Genomic DNA, 12,114 nt, shown 5'->3' with positions numbered 1-12,114 from the left:
AGAGATCAAGGAGGATAAGAATAAGAATTTAAAAAATATTATTTCATTTGGTGATTTGAGGGTCAATAATCACCTCTCATGACATCTGGTGGAAGACTTGGAGACATAAAGTATACAAAAAATTAGGAAATTAGACAGGGAATGGGGATAGTGATAAACTGTTAGCAAGATAATGTAGAAAGGTCAAAGAAGACTTTTATTGTTCAAGTATTTCATGATCAAAATGTAATATCCATTGAACATATAATAAGTAGATTTGATTCTCAAAGACTAGAAATTTAGCTGATAGCAAAGTTTACATACAGTTAATTGAAATGAAAATTAGGGTTACAATCTTCTATAATGATATTGAGACTGGTCCCTTAAAAGTAGCAACTAGTTCAATGTTAGCATATATCATCCTTTGCTTGTTACAGTTTTCTGCATAGATTTATGCTATGTTTTGTTTGTATTTGTGTGTATTTGTTTGTATTATTGATTTATAGAAAGATGCTTTAAAATCAAATCTCAGAAGAAATTATTTCCCCCCCCCGAGGCTGGGGTTAAGTGACTTGCCCAGGGTCACACAGCTAGGAAGTGTTAAGTGTCTGAGACCAGATTTGAACTCAGGTCCTCCTGAATTCAAGACTGGTGCTCTATCCACTGTGTCACCTAGCTGCCCCACAGAAGAAATTATTAAAGGAGGAAAATAAAAATGTTATTTACTAAATTTATATAAACCTGCTAAAATGCAAGAAAAATACCATTAGTTTTCTCTTTTTCAGGGAGTCATAGAGTTTTCTCTTTGTTTGTTATTTGCCAAGCTGGTGAGCTATACTTTCCTATTTTGGCTACCACTCTATATCACAAATGTAGGTAAGTATCCATTTTGCTGAAAGTAGACATTTTTTAAAGGCATACATCATTCTGATGAAACATAAATTTGAAATTAAGATGTTTCCAATTCATGGTTTCTGCATAGAGGATATTGCTAGGACCTCTCAATGTGAATTTGTAATACTAAATATTTAATGAGTTTGGCATGGAGACTAGCCCTTGAGAATAGTATAATTGATCTACTTCCTTGGCTAATATTTTTTTGAGTAATTTACTCTGATTCTATTCTTCCATGTGCAACATATTTTTTTAAAATTTGTAACTTAGATTGATAGTTTCAATTTAAAAAGTAGTCTTGATTAAGTCAAGATAAACAATATAATCTTAATTTCTATATCATGCTTGTAAACCAAGAAAATCCACATAGCTCTAAACATTGATGGGTTTTTAAGGACTCCCTTGTTATGAATTCACTCTTTGATTTTTGAAAGTCAGCACATTAATCAAATGTTCTCTCTATTATTTAACTAGATCATTTTGATGCCAAAAAAGCTGGGGATCTCTCTACTTTGTTTGATGTTGGAGGAATCATTGGTAAGTTTGTTGGTGTCCCCCCACCTCTTTGGTGACTAAGATGACTAAGAGACATTTTATGGTCTCTCTTTGTGTTAGGTTTGGTATTAAAGGAGTGAATGGACTTGGGATGAAAAATATCACCTGCATCCCAGAGAGGATAGAGACTGAATGTGGTTTAAAGGATAGTATTTTCACCATTTTGTTTGGATTTTTTCTTTCTCATTGGTTTTTTTCCCCTTTTGGTCTATTTTTTTTTTTTCTGCAACATGACAATATGGAAATATGTTTAAAAGAATTGCATATATTTAACCTATATCAGATTGTTTGCTGTCTTGGGGAGGGGAGAGGTGAGGGAGGAAGAAAAATTTGGAATGCAGTCTTACAAAAATTAAAGTTGAAAACTAGATTTAAATATATTTGGAAAAATAAAATACTATTAATTTTTTTAAAAAGCCCTTTCTAAAATTCAGATAATAAATACTTCAAAAATAATATTAAAGGGGTGAATGTTTTCCTTAATATTCTGTACTGTTGAACTAGTATCTTAATCTGATTGTACCAGAAAGTACTCAGATGGTCTTGAGAATGATTTTTTGTAGGATTTCTTGGAACTGAGAAACAAAGTGGGCATAAAATTTTTCTGTGCTTTAAAAATATTTCATTCTAAGTTGCACTAGGACAAACATGTGAATATTCATGCTTAGCCTATTTTGAGGATTTATATACATGAGAGTAAATGTTTCCCCAAAGTTAAAAGCACTTTCCATTTAATGTACATTTAAACCAACTCTGAGTGTCCTACCAGCTTGGAATATAAAACCTAATCTACTTGATCTTTATATATTTTCAAAATAAACTGGCTAGGTATAACATGACACAGTGGGGAGGGGGAGGGGAGGAAGAGAAGGGAGGAGCACTCAATTTCAAGTTGAGGCATAGGTTCTTACCCCTCTTTGCAACTAACTAGAAGTGTGAAATTAGGCAATTCATAGCCTTATTTTCTTTACTTGCCAATTAAGGAGATTTTATTAGATTAATTTAAGAATTCCTTCAATTTTCAGAAGTCATATTTCTATTATATCCCAACATAAATGCCATCTATGGTTGAGTGTCTAACCACTAAATTTAATAGAATAAAAATAGAAGTAAAAAAGCAAATAATAATGGAGGGCAGTTGGATTCCTACACAAATCCAATTTTTTAAAAATTATATTTCAAGTAAAAATAAAATTATTGCATTATTAATGACCTCAAGTAGAGATGTTAAACATTTGGAGATCTACTATCCCACTCCTGAGCATGGGATCAAACCAGATCAAAATGTAATCAAGAAATATTTAACAACATAAATGAAAATACAGTAAAATACAGATAGCATTACATTTTAAAGCTTAAGTCAATGTGTGGCCCTCAGACACCCTTATGTATAGCTTGGTTGACCCAATCCTATTTGAGATTGAAATCACTGTTCCAATGCAATTGTTTTAAGTTGGGTAGCAATTTTTTCCTTCACTCAGAAACTACATATGACTTGATTTAGCCAGAATCAATAATCCAATTTTCAAATTGCTGCCAGATTATTTTTTCTAATTCATAGATATAGTCATGCTACTTTTGATCAAAATATTTGGTAATCTCCATTTGCCTACCTAGTAAAGTTCAAACTTCTTTGCATGGTATTAAGAACTCTAAAACCTGGCACAACTCAACTTTTGTGTTTCAGGGGCAACATAGTGTTGTGAAGAAATTTGGGTTAGGAGCCAGGAAGACCTGGATTTGAGCTCTATCTTTAACACATAGTAGCTATATAACTTGGAAATTAATTTAATCTCTCAGCTCTCTATAACTATAATCTATGTTAAGAATTGTATGCTTTTAGATTACTAGGTAGTTCTATATAAATTTTTTTTTTCAGGGAATATATTTGGAAATGAAATGGATATTGGAGTATTTTTTAAATGTCTGCATTGTCAAAACAAAATTCATCAGTTAAAAAAAAAAAGAATGTGCTTAATAAGAGCTAATTGTCCTAAATAAAGGTTTGAGGAGTAAAATCCAAAAGATTTATTAAAATAATTTCAGTGACTTTTTCTTCTACTTAGTTCTGGATTTAAATAATCCAAATGTGTGAATAACAGTTCAGTAAAAATAATTGTTTCACCAGAATTGATTCCCTGCATCTTGGCTTTCCCATTTAGAACACCTCAATTTCTGTCATCCTATAGATTTTTGTTTATACCTACCTTTAAACTTGAGCATTTTAAAAGTACATCTGTAACTACATAATGGAAATGTATCCATGTAGGAATGAGGAAAAATCTCATTTTAATGTGGTATATTTCCTAACATCTCTAATCTACCCACTTTTTATGACACCTCTACATACATTCTCCAATTAAATCATTCATTGATTCACTCAACAAAGATTAAGTACCCATTATATAACAATAATAATAGATAGCATTTATTTAGTGTTTGAAGGTTTGGAAAATTTCATTTCATACTCATAGTAACTTGAAAATGCCTGCTGTTATTATCTTTATTTTACATCTGAATGAACCAATACAGAAGTTAAGTGGCTTACCGTAACAAGGTCACATAACTAGTAAGTGTCAGAGGCTCTGGATTAGAACTCCTGTCTCCCGGCTCTGTGTTCAGAACTCTATCCACTGTGCTGTTTAGCTGCCTTAATATGTGTGAGAAAATGTAAATTCTTTTGGTTTCATTCCTCAGATCTGCTGATCCTGCTTCTCCTCCTGGGACAGTAGAATTGTTCTTATGCTACAACATCAATTTTTTTCTCAGTAAATAATTGGTGATTTCATTTATGTAGAACTCCCAAATGAGGATATCTGCTATCAAGGCAGATATAACTATTATATCTATAACTAATTATGAGCTTGTTGTCTTTGAATTGTCTGGGGTACCAGGAAGGTAAATGATTAGCACAGGAGTCACATCCAGTGATATGGAAGATAAAATCTTCCAGGATAAACATCCTTTCATTTGCTCCTCTTTCTTTCATGCTCAGTCAATCATTAGCAATCTCTTAGAGTTGACTTATTGGGCTGACTCTCCAACGTTGGTCATCCTTTCCAGTCTGCATTGCTCCTAACTCATAAGTCATGGTGGGATAGTTGGAATAATCTTTGGGTTTCTTTGCCACTTTCAGATTTTCTCTCCCATCATCATTCAGCAACTTCTCCTTTGAGTTTCATTATATCCAAATTGGTCAACTATTTCAAATGTTGATAGTCTTTCACTTTGCCTTCTTTTCTCAATGAGTTTGAGATTCACAATCAATATTTGATTGACAATCTGTCACCACTACTAATACCCACAACTCCTGTCCTAATATAAGGAAATTTTGACATACACTTTGATGTTTCTTTGAGTACTCTATCTTCCCTATTCTCCATTCTATGCATTTGCCATGATTTACTCCTCTACTCTAATTACAGACAAGAGTCACAAGGTTGTGATCTTACTATTAGACACAAGTTTTATATTCACTTTTATGAGCTGACACATATTAATTATGACTTAGGAATGTTTTAGGGCTCTATACAACTTATTAAAATCAGAAATTCTTGGGAAGATGGAAGCCTACAATGGGTAAAATGAATTCTCTTATTTGGGAATTTCTATACCAATTAAATCACAAATCCAATCCCAATTCCTAATGGTTCGTGTGTCTGTGTCTGTTTATACACCTATACACGCATGAATACACATGTGTACATACATACATATGCATATGCGAAACACATAAAAAATAGATTCCAGATAAACTTAAGAGAGTAAGGTACTACAATGATAAAAGGAATTCTCTTACTTAGGAATTTTCTATACCAGTGAAATCACAAATTCTATCCCAATTCCCAATAGGTACATGTGTCTGTGTCTGTTTTATATGTGTGTGTGTGTGTGTGTGTGTACCTAAATACATATGCATATATGATGTAAAACACATAAAAATAGATTCCAAGTAAACTTAGAGAGTAAGGTACTGGCCGCTAAAAAGACTAAAGCCTCCTATAGAATGGGACAATGATTTCTTTTTTTTTTTTTTTTTTTTTTTTTTTTTTGAGGCTGGGGTTAAGTGACTTGTCCAGGGTCACACGGCTAGGAAGTGTTAAGTGTCTGAGATCTGATTTGAACACAGGTCCTCCTGAATTCAAGGCTGGTACTCTATCCACTGTGCCACCTAGCTGCCCCCTGAGGCAATGATTTCTAAAGGAAATTAAGAATTCTAAGAGGTGAGGAGAAGAGAGAGGGGCATGGAGTACAGCTTGTGCAAAGACAATTGAATGGGATATAGACTGTTGTATCTGATTAACAAATAGGCCATAATTATATTGCTGGAACATAAAATTGCTGGAGTATGGAGGGAAGTAAGTTTTCAAAGTTACAAATAACTTTAACTGATATAAGTTTATATTTCAATAGGAAGTCAGTGTTTATTGAATGGGAGTATAACATGGTCAGACTCATGCTTTAGGAAAAAATCACATTAGCAACCATATGGAGAAAATACTGGAGTAGGGAAAAGTTGGAGTTAGATCCATTAGAACACACTTGTAATAGTCACATGAGAAATTATGAGGGTCTAATGAAGTCTGTATAAATAACGAGAAGAGAGTATAAAGAAAACATGTTATTGAGAAAGAAACAACAAGTTTTGTGAATTTTTTTAAATATGTGGAGTCAGTAATAGTAAGGAGTTAAGGATTACATTCAAGTTGTGAACATGGGTGAATAGAAATATGTTTGTGCTCACAATAACCAGGAAGTTTGGAAGGGGATTATGAGTAAAAGATGAGTATTGTTTTAGACATGTTAAATATACATTAGCAATGGGATATCCAATTCAAAATGTTCAAAATGTGTTTTGGAATTGTAGCTTAAGAGGAAGACTAAGGATGAAAATATGGATACAGTGATCAAATCTGAGTTGAGATGAGTGTTGAATTATGGGAGCTGATAAGATTACCAAGTGAGAAATTATAAGAAGAAAAAAGAGAGGACCTAGACAGAGTCCTGGGTCAGTGGGAATGGTATAGATGAGAATCCAGCAAAGGCTGACAAGACAGAGTTGAAATAGGTAGGAGAACAAAGAAAAAGCCAGGGAAGTTAAAATAACCAGGAGAAAAAGATGACAGTGTCAAATGCTACAGAGAGATCAAGAAGGGCAAGGATGAGAAAAGATATTTGACAGTTAAAAGACATCATTGGTAACTCTATAGAGAGAAATTTCGGCTGAGTGATGAAAACAAATTATAGTCTGGGAAAGAGTGAGAGGAGAGAAAGTAAGAGCAAGCAACTTTTTCAAGCTTAGTTGGAAAAAAAGAAATATGACTAACTAGAATAGATGATAAGAACAAATGACAATCTTTTAAAGATAGAAAAACACAGAGCATGTTTATAGATAAAAAAAGATCTATTTTAGAAATCATCAGACAGGGAGAGATTGAATGGTGGGAGGCTAGGGAGAAATCCATGAAGATCTATGAGGAATCTGTGGAGAACTCAGATAGGAAGAGATTAATGAGAAATTTCAAAAGTGCTATGTTATCAAGAAACCTTATAACCTAATAAGAATTATATGAAGAGTGTTGAGGGGCTGGCAAGTAGGATGTATTTTAGAAAGAGAAAACAAATATAAGGGCTATGTGTATTGCCCAAGTAAATTAGGGCAATGTAAATAAGCAAAGTAAGTAAATGTCTGCCCTGTTCTCCCTTAAGAAAGGTACTAGAGGGAAGGTGAGAAAGAAATAAGCATTTATGCAGTACTTACTATATACCAGTTATTCTACTACTAATTACTTTTATATATATTATTTCATTTTATACTTATAAGCCATGAAACATAGGTGCTATTATTATCCTGAGACAGAGGTTAAGTAACTGAGCTAGTGCCTCATAACTAGTAAGTATCTGAGGTCAGGCTTAAAAATAAAACTTCATGATTCTAGGATCAATGCTTTAATCACTGTGCCAATTAGGCTAAAATTTCATTTATTTTCACAACTCCACTTAAATAAAGCCAGTCAAGGGGAATTTTTGTTTAGGTCTAACCTTTTTTACCAGTTGCTTTTCCTTGTAAGAGAAGGAGAACCACAAACTTCTATCCATAGGCTTAATTCTTGCCCATAATATGGCACAAAAAGTCTACACAGTAGCTAGGGAAGAAAGTTAGAAATTAGGGGAATGTTGAGAAGCTGTTTTCCCCTATAGGTTCTTTGTCTCCATGGGTATCTCCCTGAAGAGGGTCTGGAACCATGTGTGTCCTCTCTTGAAGGAGGAATCAAGAAGAACGTCTCTCCCTCTCTAAAGCTCGGTGCCAACTTTATCTTTCATGTAGGTATACAGCATTGGTTCACCATTCTATTTATCAGCTACAAGCCTTATGCAAATGGCTTAAAACCTGGGTTACACAAGGCCAATCTAGGATACTTTCTGAGGGTTTAAACCCTTATCATGAAGACAAATATTTTTTTCAAGACTTGAAATGTAGCATGATGAATAACTTGAGATTGTGTTTCCAGACAAGTGAAGAAGAGTCATATATTGTTATATTGAGAGTTTGAAATGGTTCAGTCTGTAACACTGGTCAAAGCCAAAATAATGTGAATGATTATATATATTTGCTTTCTTTTTGATTCGACTTAATAGATTTTAGACACTCCACAAGTTTAACTTTGGAAAAATAAGAATGTTACTAATGGAAATTTTTCCCAAACTAAATAGCAATTATTTAATGAACTAGAATGGGAGCATGAGCTAATTAAGTAATTGATGAGAATGAGATTGAAAATATATTAAGAAGAAATAAATTAGCATAAATACCATTAATCATTTAAAAATCTCAGAAGGTTAAAAGGAAATAAGAAAATGATGTGACAAGCTGAGTTTGGATAGCCTACAAATAAGTATGGTTTGACCTCAGACCTTATTTAATCTTTCAGTGATAGCTAATTGTAATAATAACGTGTCAGGCACAACATTAAGTTCTTCATTTGAAACTCATAACTATATCATGGAGTGTAGGCATTATTATTAGCTCAATTTTTAGAGATAAGAAAACTTGCCTAGGATGTTGAGATTTGATCATACAGCTGATAAATGTTTAAGGTCAGATTTGAACTTAGCTTTTGTTGAGTCAAAGCCTTATGATCTATCCACTCTGCCACCTGCCTGCTCTATGTGAAGGGGTTGCCCAGTACATATTTCTAGTAGTGTGTCACACTTTTTTTCCTTTTTTTCCAGGTGGAATCTTGGCAGGTGTGATCTCTGATAGGCTGGGAAAGCGAGCTTCTACCTGTGGATTAATGCTGCTGCTAGCAGCTCCAACGGTAAGACTTTATGAACCTATTCTGCTTCTGCTGTCGTGGTACCTTAGTAATTGAAATACTATACTTTTTCTTTACAGGTTTTTAGTATAATTGAGCATAATTGGCTATAGACTCTAAGTTGATATACTTAAAGGCAAAAGCAAGATGATGTTTGAATAGTTTGCTAAGTTACTTACTAAGTAGGATTTTTTCCTTATAGTTTATTGCCATTACAAATGACAATTGACATATAGACACAAATTAAGAAGAGGTTCAGATCACATTGGAATAGCTTGCCAATAAAAGTGGTATTCATAGACTCACAGCATCTAAAAATTTTAACTCCTCAGATAGCTTATAAAAGAATATACTAGTCGCCACATGTCTAGGATTGCATAAGTGTTTCCTTTCAATTGTTTTTCTTTGAATTTCACTTAAAAGTATCTATTTAAAATAGAAGTAAAAACTATTAATGTTTAACATAGAGGGGAAAAAAAGTCTTACAGATTTTTTTCAAATACAGACTGTTTTCACTTTACATAAATTTGCATTATGCAAATTCAATTTTACATAAAGAAGTTGAAAGAAATCCACATTCCAAAAAAACCCCACAAAACTATGTTAACTTTATTGTACAATATTGTAGTTTCCCTTATTCTGCCCCTCAGCTCAGCAGTCTACCATGTCCCCCAAAAATAAAAATAAAAAACCCTTAAAAAATAAACACCTCAAGTAGAAGGGAAAAAAAAGACACACAGAGAGACTGCCATTAGTGCACCACATTAAAAAAAGATACCTTTCCCCTGTTCTACTCACCTGCTCATATGACCAGTCCCCACATGTCTGTATTCCATTTAGTCCATATTTGGTACCATGTGTCTTTCCCCACATCTCTCATGTCACTTGTACTCTCCTATCTGTGTCTATGTCTGACCTCCACATTTCTTCATAGCCTCCCCCCCTTCTTCCTCTTGGTTCTAATCAAGCCTTCATGTGACAGACACCAGTCCCCTCATCTCCCACCTCCTACTCTTTTTTTCTCTGTCTCTCTCCCTCCATGACCTTAAACCATATGTCAGCCCCTTTATTCCACTGGAACCTGCTTCTCTTCCTTCCTCTCTGCTTTCTTCCCTTCCCCACATCCAGATAAATTTACATTACACAAAAATTGCTTCCTATAAGGGTATGAATAATGGTCCACTTATATAAAGCAAGAACTGTCTGTAGTTAGAAGTTTTTCACATGAAAGAGAATGAAGATTTTGAATCCCCAATATGAGACTATAGGACCTTACATATATTGGGTTTGCACTTAGTAATCACACTTTAAGTTGATTCAGATCAGAGTTGTTTTTCATAACACAGTAATTATATCATGTTTTAGGTTTCAGCTATGAAACATAACATTAAGAAAACAATCCAAAAAGCAACAAGAAACCCTAAAATTAAACAAACAAATAAATAAAAACAACCAAAAAATGAAAATAAAATTTGGCAATGTTTCTCATTGATTTCCTCTTGTAGTAATTATAAATGAGTGCTCTTCATAAGTAGTCAAGGTTTCATCATCATCTTGCGTAGCTAGCCTATTTTAAGTGTTCATGATATATAACAATATAGGAAGGATGTTAGAAAGAATATAAGAGTTTAATGAGTCTCTGCCTCTGTAAACTTCCCCTAGCTACTGAATGCAAATTTAGGGGAAGTCCATAGATGAATTGGGGATGTGGACTGAGAAAGAGAAAGTCTAACAATTCAATCTGTCACATCCTCACTAATTGGTCATTATCTTAAGCTTATGGATATAATGCAAATCAAAACCCCTCCTTACCTTAGCAATTTCATAATTGAGCGAGTCCAGAAAACAATCATCACCTCATGGCTGTCTTTTTGGTGGTAAGCTGAGAGTCTCTCCAGACTTGTCTTCATCTAATCTGAAAACTACAAACACATAGTCTGTCTCATACTCAAAATTAGAAAAAGAACAAAAAAGTGGCTTGTAAAAGGCATCATGAATTTATTTTTATAGCTTGGTTTCTAAAATACATACACATATGTATTATTTAAATTTAGCACAAGAGTTCCAATGCTTCTTTGCTTCTTTAAGTTTTCTTTTGAAATTCTTTCTCCTGTGTATGCTTTTAATATTTGACTTTAATTGATATAAGGCATCGTATTTTTAATTATTATCATTATTCCCCCACTCCCGAACTCCCCCCCAATTCTCTGCTTTCCAAAGAAAAAGAAAATCCTTTCCTTGTAGTATTGTCAACTAAAACAAATCCTTGTATGTGCTAAAAATGTCTAAAAACTCATGTTACCTTTCATCTGTCTGCCAAGATATAAGAAACAGTATTCCTTATCAGTCTTTTATAAAGTTTGTATAAATTTAAAAAAGGAATAAAATAGCTAAAACATAATGACAAAGCCATTTCTCTTCAAACCATCTCTTCAAATAAACTTCAGTGGCCATTTAGCCTAACCTGTAGCTGACTAAGAATCTCTTCAACATTACCAACAAATTGTAATCTAACTTCTGAAAGACAAATTACATTGAGAGTCCATCTACTATCTTCTGAAGAGGTTATCTTTTGGATAATTCCTAATTTTTAAGGAAAATTCTTTTTATATCAAACTTAAATTTAATCATTCTGTCACTTTTTAAAATCCCCATAGTCATTTTCAGATTAACTCTTTTCTAGTTATGCGTCTCCTATTTTATATGTAAAGTTGATTTTTAAAGGTAAAATGAATAATTTTACATTTATTCCCTTTCAATTTAATCTTATTAGATTTAGCCTATCATTGATACTTACATGTAAATTTAAAGGTTACAAAGTATATATATACTTTAAAATTGTAGCATGGTGGGAAAAGTCCAGGATTGGTAGTCTGATGGCCTGGATTCAAATCCCAAATATGTCACTACTACCTATCTGACTACCTAATCCTTCTGAAAAATTAATTTCTTTATTTGTAAAGTGAGGGTGTTAGATTAAATAAGCCTGTAAGGTGCCTTCCAGCTCTAAATATGTGATCTTATGAATCCTAACTCTTAACTTTTCGAATCCTAAATCTATTATCCAACAGTTTTGGATATCTTCTCAGTTTGGGTATCATCTCAAAATTTAATAAGCATAGCCACTTGGTCTCCATACAATTTCATTAATAGAAATATTGAATGCCAGAGTGCCAAGGAGAGAGCTCTTGGCTATTCTACTAATTACCTTTCTTCAAGTTAATATAAACTCACTAAGCACTATTCCTTATGTATAGTTATCCAAAGAGTTATAACCCTATCTAATTATGTACTATCATCTATCTGAAATGTTTTCATATTTTTTACAACTATAACATAGTAAATGTTATCAAATGTTTTGCTGAAACAG

General features: G+C 33.1%; 1 protein-coding gene across 1 annotated transcript in view; it reads left to right on the top strand.

The window, feature by feature from the left end:
* Positions 1-12,114, top strand: part of SLC37A1 (solute carrier family 37 member 1) — a 132,783-nt gene that overhangs the window by 108,067 nt on the left and 12,602 nt on the right. Inside the window, exons 12-14 of the mRNA XM_074300567.1 lie at positions 765-855; positions 1,348-1,410; positions 8,662-8,747. Coding sequence (XP_074156668.1) covers positions 765-855; positions 1,348-1,410; positions 8,662-8,747 — 240 coding nt within the window. The remainder of the gene's footprint in view (positions 1-764; positions 856-1,347; positions 1,411-8,661; positions 8,748-12,114) is intronic.

The sequence above is a fragment of the Sminthopsis crassicaudata genome, chromosome 3, assembly GCF_048593235.1.
Source record: "Sminthopsis crassicaudata isolate SCR6 chromosome 3, ASM4859323v1, whole genome shotgun sequence".
In the NCBI taxonomy this organism is placed as follows: domain Eukaryota; kingdom Metazoa; phylum Chordata; class Mammalia; order Dasyuromorphia; family Dasyuridae; genus Sminthopsis; species Sminthopsis crassicaudata.
This window is presented reverse-complemented; position numbering and strand designations above follow the sequence as displayed.